General features: G+C 41.7%; 1 protein-coding gene across 1 annotated transcript in view; it reads left to right on the plus strand.

The window, feature by feature from the left end:
- The first annotated feature begins 2,666 nt into the window (after window positions 1-2,666).
- AGBL4 (AGBL carboxypeptidase 4) overlaps window positions 2,667-22,216 on the plus strand; it is a 1,388,984-nt gene continuing 1,369,434 nt past the window's right edge. The window contains exon 1 of the mRNA XM_054036605.1: window positions 2,667-2,702. Within this exon, the coding sequence (XP_053892580.1) occupies window positions 2,672-2,702 (31 nt within the window). The 5' untranslated portion in view covers window positions 2,667-2,671. The remainder of the gene's footprint in view (window positions 2,703-22,216) is intronic.

Consider the following 22,216-nt stretch of genomic DNA (forward strand, 5'->3'; position numbering starts at 1 on the left):
TGGTAAATAATGAGGAGATCAAGTCAGCAATACACAATGATCTGGATGACTCGGTAAACTGGGCGCAAGCAAACAATGTACTTTTACGGGGGCCAAGTGTAAAGTTATATAACTAGGACTAAAGAATGTAGACCGCACTTACAGGATGGTGGCCTCTCTCCTAGGAGGCAGTGACCCTGAAAAAGATTTGAGGGTCTTGGTGGATAATCACCTGAACATAAATTCCCAGTGTAATGCTGCGGCCACAAAGGCTAATGCAATCCCTGGATGTATTTTTAAACAGGGGAATCTCAAGTAGGAATAGATTCATTATTTATTTATTATTTTACCTCTGTGTTTGGCACTGGGAAATTGCTACTAGAATATTGTGTCAACATTTCAGAAAGGATGTTGATAAATTGGAGAGGGTCAAGGGGAGAATGATTCAAGGACTGGAAAACATGCTTCATAGTGATAGACTCGAGAAGCTTAATCTGTTTAGTTTAACAAAGTCCGTAAGCACCTACATGGGGAACAAAAATTTGATGATGTGCTCTTTAATATAGCAGACAAAGGTAGAACAAGATCCAATGGCTGGAAGTTGAAGCTAGACACATTCAGACTGGAAACAATATGTAAATTTTTAACATTGAGGGTAATTAACCATTGGAACAATTTACCAAGGGATGTGGTGGATTCTCCCTCACTAGATATTTTTAAATCAAGACTGATATTTTTCTAAAAGACATGTGCTAATTCAAATAGGCATTAATTCAGGGAAGTCCTATGGTGTGCTTTATGCAGTAGGTCAGACTAGATGATCAGTGGTCCTGTCTGGCCTCAGAATCTATGAAAAACAACTTTTGAAACATACTCTTCGGGTCTTTTTAGTACATTACAAAGGAGCACGAAAAATGTAATGAGCCCATATTTTTCCTTTGCAAATGACCTTTAAAATACAGAGAGACAAGGTGGGTGAGGGAATATCTTTTATTGGACCAATTTCTATTGGTGAAAGAGAGAAGCTTTTGAGTTACAGAGAGCTTCTTCATGTATGGGAAAGGTAAGGGACACCACTGTAACAGTGGTTGTGTAGCTGCATTATACCAATGGGAGACAGCTCTCCTGTCGACATAATAAAACAGTTTTGTGAAAACTGTTTGTCCACAGGTGACGTGTTGTTGTTTTTTTTTAAATCATTTTCTGTTTGAGTTCATTTGAGAGCATAAGGATTGTCTTGTTTCACCACATAGTTGTTATTGGGGCATTTAGTGCACTGGATACAGTACCACACTGTGATAGGCATATGTAGGACCCATGGATCTTGAAAGGTGTATTGTGGGGGATATTTATCATCGTAGTAGTTGAGATATGTCTGCAAGTTTTGCATCTGTTGTTCTTGCATGATTAAGACACACATGGTCAGTCTCCACTTGCTGTACCATATGGGAACACAGACATAACAAGTGCCTCCTCAGGGAGGGCTTCATCATTGTAATTGTCACAGGGTGAATTTCACCTGCTGGGGTTGAGAGGGCACATGCGCATACAGGCCCTCCTGTCCTGAGGGGACATCAATGTGATTGCCAGATGATCAGTCTTATCTGCTGGGTTTGGGGCACACACATGAAACAACTACCTCCCCTCTGCTCAGAAAGTGCCTCACTGTGGAATGCTACATAAGTCAGGCTCTCTTAGGTCAGAGTGGAGATCTGGAAGGTGGGGGTGCAAACACACAATAAGCTCCTCTTTCCCTAGGGCTGCACCACTGTAATTGCTACACAGTGAAAATCACATGGTGAGTGGCAAGGGGGAAACACACATATAATCAGCCTGTCTTCTCCTGAGGCTGCCTCCCTGTAATTGCCACATAGACTCACCTGCTGGTGTGTGTGGGGGAAACACACTACTAAGCCCTTCCTTCCCTGGGGCTGCATAATTATAATTATGTGTAATCTGTCATCTGTTGGGAGAAGGAAGGTGTGTGTGGGGGGGACACATAGCCCTGGCCTCTTCCCCAAGATGCTGTATCATTGTAATTAACTTATGCTCAGACAGGGGCATAGGGAAGGCGGAAGGGAGCACCCACGCATCCACAAACAGGATCCCTTCCTGTCCTAGAGCTACATCACCGTCATTGCTGCATGGCCAGTTTTTCATCTGCTGCATCGGGGTACAGGTAGGTGCCAGGGCAAACACCCATCATGTGCTTCCCGACGCCTGGGGCTGCAGCATTGTAATGGTCAGACTCACCTGCTGGGGGCGCATGGGAGCACCGACAAACACACTAAATGAACCCCCTCCCCCCGCTCTCCTGGGGCTGCATCACTGTCATTGTCAGACCCACCAGTGCGGGGGGGGAGCACACCCAAACACAGACAATGAGCGCCCCCGCGGCTGCATCGCTGTGACTGCTGCATAGTGAGACTCGGCAACACCGGCCCTGCCCCCCCCCGCGCGCAGCGCCTCTGCCGTTAGCAGCCGGCCCCGCACCCGCGCGCCTGCAGGGGGCCGCGCGAGCACCCGCCGTGGCCTCCTGCTCAGACTCCTCCGCCGGGACGTTGCTGACCCCGTGGCAAGGGAGGGGGGGGGGGGAGGAGTGAGGGACTCCCCTGGCTGTGACGTGTGTTGCCATGGTGACGCCCGGGCAGCGTCTCACTCAGTGTGGAGAGGCTGGGGGACGACAACAAACATGGCGGAGAGGAGCAAGACGGCAGAGCCGGGTCAGTGCCAGCCGCAGTCTCAGGGGGGAAGGAGAGAGAGGCAGAGACTCCTTACCTGGGGTTAAGGGAGCGGGGCCCTTGCGTGGGGGGAGAGGGGAGACGTCCCTTCAGGTAGGGGTTAGGGGAGGATGCCCGTCACTCGGGGTGCGGGAAAAACCCCGCTTGACTTCGGGGGGGGGGGCAGAGGCCCCTTCAGAGGGGGGAACACCTTTGCACAGGGAATACAGGGGGGAGACCCCTTTACACAGGGGGTTCTGGGGAAAGGCCCCTCACACAGGGAATATAGGGGGGAGACCCTTTCACACGGGGGTTTTGGGGGAGAGGATCTTACACAGGAAATGTAGGGGTGGAGACCCTTTCACACAGGGGTTTGGGGGGAGAGGCTCCTTCACACAGGAAATGCAGGGGGAGACCCCTTCACACAGAGGGTTTGTGGGAGAAGCTCCTTCACACATGGGGGTGGAGGGAAAAGCCCCTTCACACAGGGAATGTGGGGGGAGACCCCATCACATAGGGGAATGCGGGATGGGGGAGACCCCTTCACTCAAGAGGGGGGCCTAAAAGTCCCCTTCCCATAGGTGATGAGGGTAGATGGAGCATCTTTCTTTCACAGGTGACAAGGTGGTAGTGAGGAGAGTCCCCTCCCGTTCACACAGCATGGATGTGCATATGTGTGGGAGGAGGTTTCTCCTTTATGGAGGTGGTGGTGGGGAGAGCCTCACTCAGAGAGCAAATGAGATAAGAGGGAGTATCCCCTTCCACCAGGGGACAAGGCAGTGGTAGAATAGTGTACTTTCTATAGAAGGTGGGGGGAGCATCCCCTTCACACACGGGACAATGATCTACTTGATCCAACATTTGTTGGTTTCTTAATAAATTATATTTTTAATGGGGACATGGGACTGGGATTTAAAACCATATCACATGCTGGAGGTTTGGGGGTTGTTCAGCAGTTGTCCCCTTTCCCAATGCCATTAAGCCCAAAGTGCATTGAGTTTGCTGAGTTACAGCATACTGAACACTTTATACTGAGGTAACACAGGTTACCTTTTGGACAAGATCCTAAACAACTGGATTCTGTTCACTCTGCATGGATGCTAATGATTCCACCATTATGCTTATTGAATGAACAGAGATCTGTGGATGAAACTGAAGTCCTGTCTTTCTTCATGGACATTAAAGGTCCCATGCAGCTTTTGTTTCAAGGTGTAGGCATCTTTCAAGTGTTCTGAGATAGGACTGCTGCCCTTTCCACCATGTGTGAAAATAAACACCTCCGAGACACTTCTTGGAGAGTAAGGGCATTAACCTTGTTGAAGATAAAACCAGGGTAATATTACTCTTTGCAGATATTAAACATCCTATGGCACTTCTCATAAATTTCCCTGATGCCTTTGGCCAAAATTTCCCTTATCCCACAGCACTATGTTGCATATTGTGCATCTGCTATCCATTTCCACCTAGAAGTGGCTTCATTTTTAGCAGAGCTGCATATAGGTAGGGATGTGATTTTGGTCCCTTTGTTATGAAAAATGGAATATGTGTAAAATGTTGTTTTGCTCTGAAAGCCAGTGTTATGTAGTGCCTCATTTATGCTTTTCTTTGCCCTTACAGCATATTGCTTTTCTTCCTAGCATCTGAAAGCACAAATTGAGCCTTTTTGTGAAGTAACTATTGTTATCCCCATTTTACAGATTTGGAAACTGAGGCAAAGGGCTCTTAAGCCACTTTTCCAAGGATCACAGGAACATACAAATTGCCATTCATGACAATCATAACATTGAGCCACCTAATTCAGTATGCTATCTTTTATGGTAGCCAGTATCCGATGCTTCAGAGAAAAGTGACAAAAACACCATAGTGGACAGTTATGAAACAACCTTTCTTAAAGGCAAATTTGTTCCTAAATCCTGTAATTTAGTGGTTGGCTTATGCCCTAAAGCATGAGAGTTTATACTTATTTTAAGAATGTATCCTAACTAATATAAATGTGAATCTTTTCATTTGTCTAGATAAATATCTAGTCCTTTGTTGGATCCTACTAAGCTCTTGGCCTCAATGATATCTTGTGTCAGGCAGTTTTACAGATTAGTCACACAGACAAAAGTATTTCCTTTAATTAGTTTTAAATTTTTACCTTTTAATTTCATTAGGCGTCCTCTTGCTCTTTTATTATGAGAGGATAAGTCAGTTTACTTTTTTATACCATTCTTATTTTTTATATCTGTATCATGTTCCCTCATATTAATCTCTCTAAGTGAAATTGTCTCAGTAGTTTCATTCAGTGTTGACACAGAAATCTTTTCATGTGTCTAATCATTTTTGTTGCAGATTTCTGAACCTGTAGTTCAGGGGGGAGGGATAGCGCAGTGGTTTGAGCATTGGCCTGCTAAACCCAGGGTGGTGAGTTCAATCCTTGAGGGGGCCATTTGGGGATCTGGGGCAAAATCAGTGCATTGTCGTGCTAGTGAAGGCAGGGGGTTGGACTCAATGACCTTTCAAGGTCCCTTCCAGTTCTAGGAGATGGGATATCTCCATTAATTATTATATAACCCTTTCTATATTTCTTCCTTTTTTTTGAGATCATGTGACTAGAACTGAACATAGTATTTCAGAAGAGGGTGTCCCATCGATTTATATTAAGATGTTATATTCAGTATTATTTCTTATCCCATTTTTTACACATCCTAAGACTTTGTTTGCTTTCTTAATCACAGTAGCACATTGAGCAGAGGTTTTCACTTAGATGTGCACAGTGACACTCAGCTCTTTTTCTGAGTAGTTAAAAGTTAATTTGCAACATGATAAACATTAATTCTTGCAACATGTGTTACCTTGCATTTGTTGACATTGAATTTTATCTGTTATCACCCGGCCCGGTTTCCTAGCTTTATTAGGTCTTCCTGAAGACTTTCAATCTTCTCTAATCTTAACTAACTGAAATAATTTCATGTCATCTGGAGATTTTGCCACATCACTGTCTACCTCTTTTTTTAGATCATTAGCAATGTAAAAAGCACTACCAGTTCTATTACAGGACCTTGAGGAATCCCAGTGCTGCTAAACTTTTGCCATGTTCAAAATTGACCATTTATTCCTATTCTTAGTTTTCTATCTCTTAGTCTTTTTCTAAATCTTGACAAAACTAAGACAGAAATGCTTAGTTTGCTCCTTCTGGAGGACTTTATCAATGTTTTTTGGAAAGTCCAAATAAGTTATGTCAACCAGAAGAATCTGGAATAGAATCTTGTGTACTAAAAATCTCCTGTTTAGACATTTTTCAGTAAGTTAAACATTGATAACAATGGGTAAAATTTTCAATATCACGTATGTCCAATTTTCAATAGTAATTTACTCTACTTAGGGCCAAATTTTCAAAAGTATTTAGGTACCTAAAGATCTTCTTGGGATTTTAAAAAGCACCTAAGCATGTTAGGCACCTAACTGCTTTGATTTCAATAGGAGTTAGGTTCCTAACTTGCTCTGTCACTTAGGCACTTTTGAAAATTTTATCCTAAGTCCAAATATATCAGGTTTTGAAAATGTCCTTCATTTCTTTCCTCTACCCTTAAGATTATTAAGGTGTTTCATTCAATTCCTTCTAGTAATTTATTTTTAGGGAGAGGTAGGGATTTCACCCCTGTTCTATTTCATAGCTATGAATATTCAATATTTTCCACTCTTAGAGAATGCTCTTTTCCTTTTCATCTACTTTGTATTACCCTTTTTTTATGTATAGACCTCCATGTGACTTTCCACTGACAACAATTCTCAGAATTTCACAAATAAGTCATTGCTATTTCCTCCTTACACAGTTGTGATTTTTTTTTCTAGGTGATTTTTAAGGAAAAGTCAAAGTTTAAATTACTCATACATTTTACAGGGTTCTAAATTAACTGTCCCTGCTCAAGAAAGACAGCACAATAGAGACCTCTGATCAATATGCAGCTGCAGTCAAAGAAAGCTAATAAACTGTAGGTTGCCTAAGGTATGGGAGGGTGAATAAGACACTGAATACTACAGTGCATTTATATATATCAGTGTTCGGCTTCATCTGGAATAGTGTGTGCAGTCTTGTCATCCCATCTCAAAAATGGATATTGGAGAACTAACAGGGATTCAGAGAAGAGTGATAAGAATGAACAAGGCTAAGGAAAAGCTCTCATATGAAGAGAGAGTGAAAAGACTGGGATTGTTTATTTTAGCAAGGAGACAAATAAGAATTGATAAAAGTATATAAAATAATTAAGGGTGTAAAGAAGGTAGTTGGAGAACTTCTGTTCTCCCTATCTCATAACACAAATGGATGTTCAATAAAATTAAATGTTGGAAATTCAAAATAGATAAAAAGAAAAACTTTTTCGCACAAGTAATTAAACTGTGGAACTCATTGCCACATAAAGTTGAGGGGGCTAAGAACTTAACATGATTCAAAAGAGGATTGGATATTTATCTGAATATCAAAAATATCCAGAGTTATAATTAATTATAACAAAAAACTTCTAACAGATATTAAACATCATTGTTCAAGTCTTAAACCAATCTTTACCTATTACAGATCAGATTGAGATCTATTGTGAGGGGCAGATTATCACACATCTGCCTACTGTGGTTTATTCATCTTCCTCTGAAGCCTCTGGTATTGGCCTCTGTCAAAGATAAAATTCTGGACTAGGTGGACATCTGGTCTGATTCTGTGTAGCAATTCCTATGTTCTTATGTCGATTAAAGTGTGTCTGTACTCTGAAAAGTGATTGTAAAAATGGCATCTCAATAGATCTGTTTCTTGTGTATTTTTAGACTAATGTACTGATTTTAGCAGCAACATTTAGATTTTATTGCTTTGAACTTTTGTTAGTCCTGCAGACCAAAACAGAGCTCTGGGAGAAGAAGGTAGATTCTATTCTTTCTTGTATTTCATCAACAGAATTGTTAATACATTTCATTCAGTTAGACCTGTGCGATCCTAACTGAAGGCTGTAAAGTTGCATGGTGTCATCAAAAACATAATTTGAAGACAGTGGGGTTGAAAAGGTGAAATTGTAGTCATAATTTGACCTGCAGCATCTTTATTATAGTATTGGTGATGATCCATGAGAAGGAAGAAATTCAGCTCGACTCATAACCTAAATGGAGTTTGCAGGCCTGATAGAAAAGAAACCAACAATGTATCTTTTAACTTGCAAATTGAGCACATTTGTTGTGGAAATTATTGAGAGACAACAAATACTGAACTACATTTTTCTAGTCTATTTTCGTAGCGGAGCCACACTTAAAGGACGTGGGAAGTATGTTGTTATCTGCAGTTTTTCCTTTATACAACAAAACAGAAGCAAAATAATTTTTTAACATCACATGCAACTATTTACATTTATAAGTTTACTTGCAATATCACATGTGACCCTCCGACTTTCCTATATTTTTTGTCTCAAATCGACTTGAAATTCTCCTTTTTATTTGCTCTCATATCAATACCCCTGATTGTTTCTCCTAATTGTAAATTAGCAGCTGAAGTAGTGGGGAAAAAGTGGTGGTACTTTTCCACTGATGTGGCAAATCCTTCTCTTCATCCCTCTCTCCTCCCATCTTTTTCCTCTGTTTCTCTCCCTTTTTATCTTTCTTTCTCTTTAATTTCTGTTCTCTATTAACATTTACTTTCTCTTTCAACTGTTTGCTCTTTAATCTCCTTTGTGCTAATTTCACTTTTATATGTATCTCCCCCATTCCTTTTTTTGTTAGTGCTTATCCCTTCTTTTTGCCACACCCTTTGTAAAAAGCTTTGCAGAAGTAGTTGACGGGTTATTCACTTTCCTTTTGCATCAAGCTGCAATCGTTTCTCTAGGACTAATTTCTGCTTGCAGTTGGCTCTGAGCTTCACATACCAAGTCCTAGTTAGTTTCCCTCTGCAAGTTCTTAGTGCCAATTTTTATAAAGTATCCACGAATATTGCATGCTTCCATATTTGGGTGCCGGCCATGAGACCTACGAGTCTCAAGCTGGGGACCCAAAATTAGAGGTAATTTAGTTAAACTTCACATATGGAGTCTACTGCAAAATGAAAGTGATTAGGACTAGTTAGTTTCCTTTCAGAGCTGCTCAGTTTGACTTCCTGCTTTTCTGCTAAGCTCACTTTGATGTCTGATATCTTTTTAAAGGACACTGGATAGAAGAAGATGCCCAACTTGGTTGAATGTTCTTTCAGACTGAAGTTCAAGTTATCTCTCCAATAGCAAAGAGACAACCTTACTAACATATCTAGGGAATATTTAGGCGTAGGTGGATGAGACCACTAAATCCCTTTAATTAAACCACATACAGACAGGATTTTGAGCCACTAACCTACCTTCTAGTGGCATGTGGCATGCAGAAATACTTGAATGATCATCGTACTTGACTGGTAAACAGAAAATAAAAATTCAGTGAATGAATTTAAATTTGCAGAAATGGAATCAGGCTGCAGTTTCACTAGTTACCCCATTCTTCCCAGGTTGCCCTCTTTCTTTCAGGAGCTGTATTTTCCTCAGAAGACTTGCAGCTCTTTCCAAAGGCCTGGGAGAGAGTGACTAGCATGATCAAAGTATGCCGATTATCCTCCTAATCTTTTAAGAGTCTTCTGTCTGGGACAGTTGTATCTGAATCAGTATTGCTACTTCTAATATGTATTTGTTCCATATTTGTTAGTCATTTTGGGGTTATTAATATTGTGGCCTGCTAATGTTACATTTGGGCCACTGTCCTTTTAATTATAGTAAAAAGAGGGAAGGCAGGTACTCGCATGGCTGGAGAAAAAAAAATTACAGTTGAACCTTTTGGTCCAGCTTCCAACAATAAACATGTTCTTCACTGAATGTGTGTATTTTATTGATCACTTTATTGCAGTTTCAATTGTATATATAATATTCTTTATTTCCTGTCCTATACTGGTGTGTGGTGTTGCACTACACTGTCTCCTGTCTCCCTCTGCTTCTGTCCTCCTTCCCTCCAGCTCCTGTCCCTCTTTCTATTCTTCATCACCTCTCAGAGCTCCTGCCCTTCCCCTGTTTGCACCCGCCTCTGCACAGGCAGCCTTAATCCTGGTATTTCCTAACTTTGGAGTGCTTGACTTTGCAACCTAAACATTCTTTTACCACAGTTTTTTTTTAAATGTAATTTTATTATTTATATCACAGTTGAGTCTAGAGATCTCAATCAGAATTCAAGCTTTATTGTGCTTGTTGCTGTACAAACACATAAAAAGATGCATATTCTGCTCTTACAGTTGAGGGCACTGATCCTGCAACCATTTATGAAAATGCCTAACTTTAAGCATGACAAGGTGGCTAATCTTTTATTAGACCAATTTCTGTTGGTGAGAGAGACAAGCTTTTGAGCTTACAAAGAGCTTTTCTTCAGGTCTGGGACACGTACTCAGTGTCACAGCTAAATACAAAGTGGAACAGATAGTTTAGCATAAGTAGTTAACACATATTTCAAGAGACTATTCAAGGTGAAGTGACCCATTAACACCCCTCCAGTCATAGGGCCATCATGAACAGACTACTCATATATCCCGCAAGAACTTGCTTCAATACAGAAATAAACCCCCCTCTGACTACACACCCTTATTTGTTACCTACCACCTGACAGTGGAACCCAGATGGGATATTATTAAACAATTACAACCCATGCTTCTTGGGTACTACGACCTGAAGGAAATCTTTCCTGAACCCCTCTTTATGATGCAGTCCCACCAGTCAAGTCAATGCTTGTTTCTTGGGCCCAGAACTGGCGCTCTGCCATCTGCAGCTGCTCTGTAAATGCTGCCAACAACTTTGAATTGTTTCTTTCTATGGACCTGACAACACAGGATATGAACAAGTCATGGGGACCCACGCTCTGGGAGAGATGAGTGAGAATGGAGAGAGATTTGTGGATCTGTGTGCACTTAACAACTTGGTCATAGGAGGTAGCATCTTTCCTCACAAGCGGATCCACAAGAGTACCTGGGTATCGCCAGCAGGCATGATAGAAAACCAGATCGATCATGTCTGTATTAGCAAGAAGTTCAGAAGATCTTTGCAGGACGTTAGAGTTAGAAGAGGAGCAGACGTAGCGTCCGACCATCACTTAGTGGTGGCCAGATTGAAGCTGAAGCTGAAGAAGAACTGGATAGACGCGTCAGATAGAAGAGTGAAGTTCAACGTTAGCCTTTTGAAGGATCATAAGATCAAGGAAGATTTTGGACTGATGCTGAAGAATAAGTTTTCAGTACTACAGGATCGGTCTGAGGAAGAGGAAGACAGTGTATCCAACAGATGGCAGAAAGTGAGAGAGACACTTAGGTCAGCATGCCAGGAAGTGCTTGGAATTAAGAAATATCAGCAGAAAGAGTGGATCACAGCAGAGACCTTGACTAAGATAGAAGATAGAAAGAAGAAGAAGGCAGTAGTTAATAACAGCAGGACTAGAGCAGCAAAGGCTAAAGCGCAAAAAGAGTATGCTGAAGCCCATAGAGCAGTGAAGAGGAATATTAGGAAGGATAAGAGAGATTATGTGGATGGACTGGCAGCAGAAGCGGAGCAGGCAGCATACAACGGTAATATGAAACAGCTGTATGACATCACCAAGCGACTGTCTGGAAAGTTCAGCAAACCAGAGCGTCCCGTCAAAGACAAGCAGGGAAAGTCTATAACAGAAATAGAACAACAGATGAATAGATGGGCGGAGCACTTTGAGGAACTCCTGAATAGACCAGCACCATTAAATCCACCAGACATTGACCCAGCCAACGAAGACCTTCCAATCAATTGTGATAGACCAACCAGAGATGAGATCAGAAAAGCCATCACTATGATGAAGAATAGGAAGGCGGCTGGACCTGACGATATTCCAGCAGAGGCCCTGAAAGTAGATCTGGATGTTTCAGTGGAAATGCTGTACCCCCTCTTTGAGAAGATATGGGAAGAAGAAGTGATTCCAGCAGACTGGAAAGAGGGATATCTTATTAAAATCCCCAAGAAAGGAGACCTCAGCAATTGTGCCAACTACAGAGGAATCACACTTCTGTCGGTGCCAGGGAAGGTCTTCAACCGAGTTCTCTTAGAGAGAATGAAGGATGCCGTTGACCCACAGCTACGAGATGAGCAAGCAGGTTTCCGGCAAAATAGATCATGCATGGACCAGATAGCAACGCTTCGCATCATAGTCGAGCAGTCTATGGAGTGGAACTCCTCATTGTACATCAACTTTGTTGACTATGAAAAAGCATTCGATAGCGTGGATCGAGAGACTCTCTGGAAGCTCCTTCGGCACTATGGCATCCCAGCAAAGGTGGTCAACCTGATTAAGAACTTATATGATGGCATACACTGTAGAGTGATCCATGGAGGGCAGCTTACAAACAGCTTCCAGGTGCGAACCGGAGTCAGACAAGGATGCTTGTTGTCACCATTTCTCTTTCTCCTTGTCATTGATTGGATTATGAAGACATCCACTTATGAGCGTAGGAACGGAATCCAGTGGACGTTGTGGACCCAGCTTGATGACCTGGATTTTGCCGATGACCTTGCACTCCTTTCGCATCGCAAACAGCAGATGCAAGAGAAGACCAACGTAGTGGCAGCCCTGTCATCACAGGTTGGCCTCAACATCCACAAGGACAAGACCAAGATCCTCAAGATTAACTCCATCAGTAATGACCCAGTCACACTGAATGGAATCCCTCTGGAAGAAGTGCAGTCCTTCACCTACCTAGGCAGTATCATCGACCAACAGGGTGGCACGGACGCAGACATCAAAGCAAGGATTGGTAAGGCAAGAGCAGCTTTCTTACAGCTCAAGAACATCTGGAGCTCTAGAGAGCTGTCTTTGGCAACAAAGATTAGACTGTTCAATTCCAACGTGAAATCAGTCTTATTGTATGGAGCTGAAACCTGGAGGATAATTAAAACAACCACCAGGAGGATCCAGACCTTCATAAATAGTTGCCTTAGAAGGATTCTCCAGATCCGCTGGCCAGACACCATCAGCAACATCTACCTCTTGGAGAGGACCCATCAACTTCCAGCAGAGGAAGAAATTAGAAGGAGAAGGTGGGGTTGGATAGGACACACACTACGCAAGCAGCCAACCAACATCACTAGACAGGCATTGCGGTGGAACCCCCAAGGCAAGCGGAAAAGAGGCCGTCCAAGAAACACCTGGCGACGCGACCTTCAGGCTGATAGCAAAAAAATGGGCTATACCTGGAACCAGCTAGAGCAAATGGCCCAGGATAAAGGACTCTGGAGATCTGTGGTTGGCGGCCCATACCCCGACTGGGGTGACGGGCATGAGTGAGTGAGTGAGTGATGGCCCACAGCAATCCCACTTCCAAGGAATCACCATGTTCTCTGCAGCTCCACTGGCAGCTCTGCAAATATGGCAGGATCAGGCGCTGATGCTTGCAACGCTCATCACAGTAGTGCACAGCTGGGCAGGATTCATGCTTCTGACACAGATGGTAGACACCAAAGAGGAACGCATGGGTTTGTGGGGATTTTTTAAAATAGGCACAAAACATTATGGAATGCAGATGAAATTATGGGATGAAGAACATTGCATTATGGGACATTGAAATCATATTCCCAGTCATCCCTGCACAGCTTGTTTGGTCCCATGAGGCACTGCAGAACCTTTCCAAACACCCTGTGCTAAATAATGGTGAGTTGCACAGTGGGAGAGCTACCCACAGTGCACTGCTTTCTCTATTGATGCAAGCGCCGCCGACACAAGGGGCGTAGTATGGACACGCAAAAGCAATTTAATTACTGCGCTGGCTGTATGCTGATGTAATTTAGGTCATCATGCAGGGGACTGGACTAGAAGACCTCTTGAGTTCCCTTCCAGTTCTACACTTCTGTGATTCTGTGACATAATTCTGTAGTGTAGATCTGGCCCCAGATCTGAAGAAGAGCTCTGTGTAAGCTTGAAAGCTTGTCTCTCACCAACAGAAGGTGGTCCAATAAAAGATATTATCTCACCTATCTTGTCTCTAATACCCTGGGACCAACATGGCTATAACAACACTGCTTATAACTTTATGCATGTGAGTAGTCCCATTAAGTTCAGTGGGAATACTCACATGAGTAAAGTTACTCATATGCATATGTATTTGCATGATTGGGCCCTATTCAAAAACAAGTGCTATCTAAATGTGAAAGGAGGGGGATACAGTCAAATACATTTTTATATATACAAACTATGTGTATTTTAATTTTTGTCATTAATTTTTAACAAAATATTATTATAAATCAAGTATTGTATCAGCTGTCCCTATCTGCTCCTTTACTCTGGCATCATAAATTGGCTAATTTCTTTTAGATATTGTGGCAGATTTTGGGAAAAGGGATTTGAAGGAGGAGGTCTTACTTATTAAATGTAGTCTAACTTTTATTATTAATTAAATAGTTTAACTATTATTAAATACTCCATATATTTTTATTTGCAATAACCGATAACATAAAATTACCATCTTATGAAATTAAATTTTAAATCTATATTTGAGATACCTAACATGTTACCGTTTTTACTTGTAGTCAGTAATAATGTTTTATAGTCATTTGAACTGTAGATCTCTCAGTACTTTTCCTTTGTGTATCTCTACATTGATGTTAGTTTGGTTTGTTTTCTGTACAGTAATAACATTTCACTTGTGTCTCAAACCCCTGTAAATACTATAACTTCAATTTGGCCACTTGTTTAGTTAAGATATTGCTGAATCTGTTTCCTGTTAGTAAGAAGTATTTTCTATAGTTCAATCTGTTATTGCAGTGTTAATGCAAAAGTGTTAATAATATATACTAAATCACTTTGCTAAGATTTTATTTTCTTGGAACTTATCAAAATCTCAAACAGTTGTTTGTTGTTTAGCTCTTCTGTTCTGCAATCCTTTGAGATATTTGTGGGTAAAAATGAAAAAAAAAATCAGTCTTATGATATGGAGCAATATGCTCTTATAAAGCATTGTTTAAATAATAAAGGGTGATGTCAGCTATATACATGTAAACTGGTCAAGTATCAAAGGGGGACAATGCATAGAGAGGCAATTTCTTTACACCTTCTAATTATTGCTTTGTGGAACAGGCAATTCTAGAGAACAGAAGTAGAGAAGCTATTCTCAGCTTAGTCTTAAGTAACTCACAGGAATGCTTCAAGACTTAGCTAAAATTGAACCATAATTAATAGTGTAATTAATTTCAACATCCATGCTGAGGAAATCATTCCAAAAGTAGTGCTAAACTTCAGAAATGATTTTTTTTAAATGAAGAAACTAGTCAAAAAGACTCCAAACTCAAAAGTGAGAAAATTAAAAATTTCAGACACAGCATGAAGTCTAGTTAAGCATACTGTAATTGAATCTTGGAAGGCATGCATGCCCCTAAACAAAAATGAAGTAGGAAGGCAAGGAAAATATAAATTAAAAAAAAACACAGTATGGTTAAGGTTCAAGAAACAAAATAGAAAATCAAAATCCTGACCATGTGGCTATAGAAAGGGGCAGGTAAACATCCAAGATGGGAATTTGAAGAGCAAGTAGCCATTGACATTCAAAGAATCATTTGAGTACATCAGAAACAGGAGAGCAACAAGAGAATGAGTGGGTCCACCAGACTACCTGGGATATAAGATGGCTAAGAATATTAAAGACACTATGCATGATTTCTTTGCATCAGTCGTCACCACAAGGGACGCAGGGAAAATGCAGACCTACTTTTTTCAGGTAATAAAGTGGAGGAATTGCCAGGCTGTTAGGGAAACTACACAGTCATAGCCAGTGGGGAAAAATTGGGTCAGTTGCTCGTGGAGATTCAGTGCTGCTGTTAGGTAAGACATAGGATGCCAGTGACTCTTAAGAAAGCTGCTGTGCATGAAACTGTTGCTTAAGAAACCAACACTTGACACGGATAATATGAATAACTATTACGCAATATCTAATCTTCCATTTGTATATCAGATAAAGAAGACTATGGCAAAAAATCGTGCACAATACTTAGAAGTTTCAGATCTCCTTGATCATTGTCAAGTTGGGTACTGTCTTGTGTGTTTGGTATAGAACCAACACTGGCAAATGTGTGTGTGGTATAGAACCAACATCTGGCAAATGATCTATCTATTTAGTTGGTTACATGACTCATTACAGAGAACACCTCATAGTCACTAATGGACTTTAATCTCACAATACCATGTGAGGTAGGTAGTTATTACTCTCATTTTCCAGATGAGGAATTTAGGCACAGAGTAGATTAAGTAATTTGCCCAAGACACACAGGAAGTCTGTGACTGAGTCAGAAATCAAACCAAAGTCTCTTGATTCCCATTCCACCAGACTATTCATCCTATCTACTGATCATCTCTTGGCAACAGACAATGGATAAAAATCAGGTGTCCATGCTGATACGATATGATCTATTAGCTGCTTTTAATTTCATTGATTTGTTGTTGACTTAGCTGAAAACCCTAGGAGTAGACTGATTGCCCTTCAGAAAGTCCCAGAGAGTAATTTAAGGAAGTTTGCTTTTCTGTCCCGAGGTTGTCTTAGGTGGGCTCTGAAGCGGTCCACTTGTCTTTCTTGTTCAATGTGTATATGGAGCTATTAGGAGAGCTAGTAAGGAGGCATGGAATATTGTATTTTCAGTATGCCGATGATCACAGTCTTTCTATTTTTTCCCCCGCTTGACTCAGCCAAGGCTGTCAAATATCTTACCCAATATTTGGTATCGATTGGGACAAGGATAGATGAGGGCTAGTAGGTTGGAAATAAGCCTCGGCCTTTCAAGCAGGCTCACGTAAGCCTAGCTCCTTTTTGTTTCTTCTACATTCTCTTTGATGACCACTCTCATCACCCTTCCTGTTCTCCCCCCCCCCCACAAGGGGCACAGAAGGTGCAGCAGAATGGGAACCTCAGCCCGCAAGGGCCACAAAGTCTGACCTAGGCCTGCAGAGTCCACAAAGCCTCACCCTATCACATGAGCTTAAGGCCCATGACCAAAATCCCAAGTCTTATGTCTGGGAACCATTCATTTTATTCTCTTAACCACACTGGAAACCATCTACAGGAGGTGTCAGCAACTAGCTTGGTCGCTTCGTCCCAACCGACCCACATTGCCTGGTATCACACAATTCCTATCCAATCCATTCCCTCACAGCCAGTAGCCATATGTCAGCCCCTTCATCTGACAAATATATGCCATCATGTCTGAAAACTTCCAACTGATTGTAATGGGTGTCCCTATGCCGTATCACTGAATCCCCTATGTCCAGGAATATCTTGGTGATCTCTATATTCACTTTCTTTCTAGCCTTGACAACACAGGCTGGATCTATAGCTCCCCACCAGACCTGCTTTGTGAGCCTTTCTGACCATCCTAGCCTCACCTCCGGCCATGATTATCTAATAAAGCTAACATTAAGTTAACTCTTAAGTTAACTCCTGTACAGCCCCTGAGCTCATTCTTCCCGAGGTGAATAACAAGGACATGAGGTGGGTGTGCATTGCTTGTCAACGAGTGCAGCAGTGGCATGAGCTGCTCCCAGTGCATGTCTCTTCTGCCGAACCACTTGATTCAAACCGGTTCATCCCTGATGCCCTACTGAGATCCAGCTGCTGTCCTGGCTGCCTTCTTGAGGACTCAGTGTCCTTTAGAGTGCCTGCAAATCCAGATATTGCATATGCTCCATATAGCTCCTGAAACCAAACAAGCACATTGTTTAGTTAAATTTTTTTTTCTTCCGTGCCATCTTTTCTTTGGTGCAGATGTAAGTCCTGTAACACTTCGATTTCCTGCACCTTATTGCCTGCACCGGCTATAGGCCAACCCCCCCTGGAGTCACTGATGTCACCGCCCTGATCCTGAAAGAATGAGTAGCAAATGTTTAGAGGTCAAGACCGCATAGCCCAAGGTTTTTCTCAATATTCTGATGAATTGGTACTTTGTCAGGCAGCTGCCATCACCATGTGTGAGCAGCAGTCCTGCCTGGAGGCCCTAGATTTTTAGCAAGGCTCTTATTGTCTTTACGGGACACAAGTGTCTACCTGGATACCCCTTCAACACCACCCTTTCCCTTCTGGTCTGTTTTCCAGTATCTTAAGTGCAAGGACGCTGCTCCTGCAGATAGTTATACGGCTGTTACATTTAACGCATGCTGGGACACGTCTGCAGCTGCCATAGGCACCAGCTCACTCATTTTAAAAGTTCCAAAGAAGGCAACAACAAATGCTGCCTTAAATAAAATGGCCTCCTTCCTACAGTTGCAGACCCATGGCAGAGCCTGTACTAATTTTGTCAGGGTTTCCAACCTGTCATCCCTCCAGCGCCTGCCTCTCATGGTCCACCCTTGTAAGAGTTTCCACACTATAAAAAGCACACATGAGTCTGGGAAACCCACCAACCTACTTCAGTAGGACAGGCCTGCTAGCTGGCAGAGATAGTGGAGGGAGCACAATCACAGTGGGTCAAACATACCACACTCTTTTGGTTTTGTTACTTTTAATGAATAACTACCAGCAATGGAAACTTCTCTGGTTTTACATTTTATTTCCCAGTATAGTATGGCTGGGCATTTCTCAACTACCTCCTAAAATAGAGGCACACAAAATTAGTGACAACTTCTGAAAATGTGGGCTTTACTGAGTTGTTAAAGGCCACACAGAAAGTCAGTCCCAGAAATGTGAATAGAAGAATCCAGAGACCAAATTCATCACACTAGTTGTGATTTAAATATACTAAGTGCTTTATTTGCAGTTATCTTGATGCAATGAAGGAAGTCTCATTTAACATTTTTATAAAATGACTCAATTAGTCATAACATTATTTGGTCAAAAGTTTTTATATATACTGAACTATAAAAATAATAGCAGGCTCATTCACCTGCACATCCACTAATGTCATATATGCCATCATGTGCCAGCAATGCCCCTCTGCCATGTACATTGGCCAAACCGGACAGTCCCTCCGCAAAAGAATAAATGGACACAAATCGGACATCAGGAATGGTAACATACACAAGCCAGTAAGTGAACACTTCAATCTCCCTGGTCATTCTATCACAGATTTAAAAGTCACTGTCATTGAACAAAAAAACTTCAGAAACAGACTTCAAAGAGAAACAGCAGAACTAAAATTCATTTGCAAATTCAACACCATTAATCTGGGCTTGAATAGGGATTGGGAGTGGCTGGCTCACTACAGAAGCAGCTTTTCCTCTCCTGGAATTGACACCTCCTCATCTATTATTGGGAGTGGACTACATCCACCCTGATTGAATTGGCCTTGTCAACACTGGTTCGCCACTTGTGAAGTAACTCCCTGCTCTCCATGTGTCTGTATATAATGCCTGCATCTGTAGCTTTCACTCTATGCATCCGAAGAAGTGAGGTTTTTACTCACGAAAGCTTATGCCCAAATAAATCTGTTAGTCTTTAAGGTGCCACCAGACTCTTTGTTGTTTTTATAAAAATAATAGTATTTTTGCATATTCAAGTTATCTGAATTACATAATTCTTAAAGGATCAAAACCATTTGAATGACATAACATGCTTGCTTGTGGTTAGGCTAATTGTGTGATTCAACACATAGTAGTGCAGTGATATGCATATCACTTAAACAATAGTATAAACAAAGTGTGCAATGAAATCTGAATATCTGCATTTCCTAGGTGTATTGTAATGGTAAAGCCAAAATGACTTTAGCCACCTGAGAAGTGCAGTGTACTTATGATGATTTGCTCTTTGAATTGTATTTCATTTAAAGGAGTTATAATAAAATGTAGGTACTTTTTGGGAAAATGTCCTCCCATGTATGGAGATGTACTGAATAATCACAAATCCCTGCATGGCCAATCACATTTTACTTTTTCAGCAGAACCATTGCTAGTCCATGAGCCAGATCTGGCTGATGTTTTTTCACTGTAATTCTGCAGTAACTCTGTCAATTTCATATATACACCTCTACCCTGATATAATGTGACCCGATATAACATGAATTCGGATATGATGCGGTAAAGCAGCGCTCTGGGGGGGCGGGGCTGCGCACTCCGGTGGATCAAAGCAAGTTTGATATAACGCGGTTTCACCTATGACGTGGTAAGATTTTTTGGCTCCCGAGGACAGCGTTATATCGGGGTAGAGGTGTACTATATAAAACATGCAGTATTATGCATTTAAAGTAAACACTTTATTAATTACCTATCAAAGAACTAGCACTATTAAATTCAGCATACTTTTTGTTTGGTTGATAGCTACGATATCTCTCAAGGTTGAAAGAAGTAGCTGTTAGCATTTATGTAGATATTCACCTGCTATGAAAAACATGTCAAATATACAGAAACGTTGTTTGCTGATTAGTATCTCTGACAGTTTTAATGTAGGCAGACTATAGCATTTGTATCAGTACTCTCTGCAAATGCGAATGGATGCAACTATTACAATGAAACTAAACATGACGTACTATGATATATACTCATGGAGTGTATTTTTCCACTTTGAGTGAATATATTCCTAAACCAAGATAATTTTTAAAAAAGAGAGTAAGCAAGTTATAGCATCATCAGGTCATTAGTAATGGATGAACTTACAATTTACACATGTTTTATGCAGTTGTTTAATCTGTTTTTCATTTTTTAAAAAAAGCATTGCTATTATAGTAACTGTTACATCACATGGTATCTTTGAAATTCCTAAAATGAAGTTACGAAGTTTTTAGATAAACAAGTTTTAGGTTACATATTTTGCACTGTCTTAATGATAATTTTAAACCATTTTTCTTGTCCAGTGATCAACACACCAGTGAAGATGTTAGAAGCTGTAGAGTCCAGTAAAAGGAGCAAGGGATATTTTTTGTCCTTTTCCTCCTTCTGACTAAACTTGATCAAAGCACACCTTGCTTCCTTCCCTCTTTCAGGAGAAGAAAAAAATGTATACCTTCCATTTGAATAAATCAGATTAGGGAGGTTGGAATGTATATCTAAAAAAGTGGGAATTGGTCAGCCGCATTTGTGGCTTACCCCAAAAGAAGAATTTAACAATGCACTACCCAAGGAATTTTATTAGAAAAATAAAAGGATCTGCTTTCTCATAACCTTTGTAGAAATGGTATTCTTTATAGAAAAATGAAAAAGGAGCAAAGGATAATATTTTCCTCTTTGCCTGCACATCATACAACAAACTTTTTCAAAGTCATACCAGTAAGCATTTTGTTATATTCTTCCTCAGTAGTCTAAAAGCCTTTGCAGAAATCAGAACTGTCATTATCATCTTTGCTAAAATTTTGGAAGAAAAAGTTCCCTGAGCCAATAACTCCTTCTTACATGGTTGTTTTCTATACTAGATTTTAGAATGATAATTTTTACTACCATGGCGGTGTGGGGGAGGGAAATAGCAGGTTAGCTGTCTGAAAGTTTAGATGTGTAAATAAATCCTATGAAGAGATGTGTGCAGTCTTGGCAAGAATCTCCTTCCTTCATTGGTTAGGTGTTAATGGTCTCTCTTTTGGTCAGACTAATTCATTGCATAGTCACTCATTTACTTTTATCCGTCAAATGAGGGGATGTAGTCTGAGATTTCACTTGGGTTGCAATATGCCAGATGTTCAGTCTGACAAAGAGAACCATCTTACTGTGGCTATCATGTGGCATAAAGGGTTATCGATACCTTTGCCTGAATTTCCCTCTTGGGCTAGAACTAGATTAGCATATGTTACTTTGCCTAAATCTGTCCTCAGTCTGGTCCCAAATGTTACAAATTGTTTGTATATTCAAGGACCATAGATTCTGAAGGTGGTTTTAAAGAATTTGAGTTGAGACTAGTGATAACTTCATTTTTATGGAGGTATAAGAATGAAGTCTCTCATCAGCCACATAATTTAGCCAGAGTCTATTGCAGAGGTGGGCAAACTTTTTGGCCCAAAGGCCACATCTGGGTATAGAAATTGTATGGCAGGCCATGAATGCTCACAAAATTGAGGTTGGGGTGTGGGAGGTGGTGAGGACTCTGGCTGGGGATGCAGGCTCTGGAGTGGGGCCAGAAATGAGGAGTTCAGGATGCAGGAGGGGGCTCTGGGCTGGAGTGAGGGCTCCGGCTGGGAGTGCAGCCTCAAACAGCTCCCAGAAGCAATGGCATGTCCCCCCTCCAGCTCCTATGCAGAGGCGTGGCCAGGTGGCTGTGCTGCGTGCTGCCCTTTCCGCAGGTGCCACCCCTGCAGCTCCCATTGACCATGGTTCCCGGCCAATGGGAGCTGCGGGAGCAGAGCTTGGGGCGGGGCCAGCGTGCGGAGCAGAGCCCCCTGGCTGCCCCTACATGTAGGAGCCAGAGCAGGGACATGCCACTGCTTCCGAGAGCTGTGCGGAGCGGCCCCCGACCCTGCTCCCTGGCTGGAGTGCTAGAGTGCCGGAGCGGGGCAACCCCTATACCCCGCTCCCCAGCAGGAGCTCGAGGGCTGGATTAAAATGGCTGGCGGGCCAGATGCGGCCCATGGGCCGTAGTTTACCCATCCCTGGTC

This window comes from Malaclemys terrapin, chromosome 8, assembly GCF_027887155.1.
Source record: "Malaclemys terrapin pileata isolate rMalTer1 chromosome 8, rMalTer1.hap1, whole genome shotgun sequence".
Classification (NCBI taxonomy): domain Eukaryota; kingdom Metazoa; phylum Chordata; order Testudines; family Emydidae; genus Malaclemys; species Malaclemys terrapin.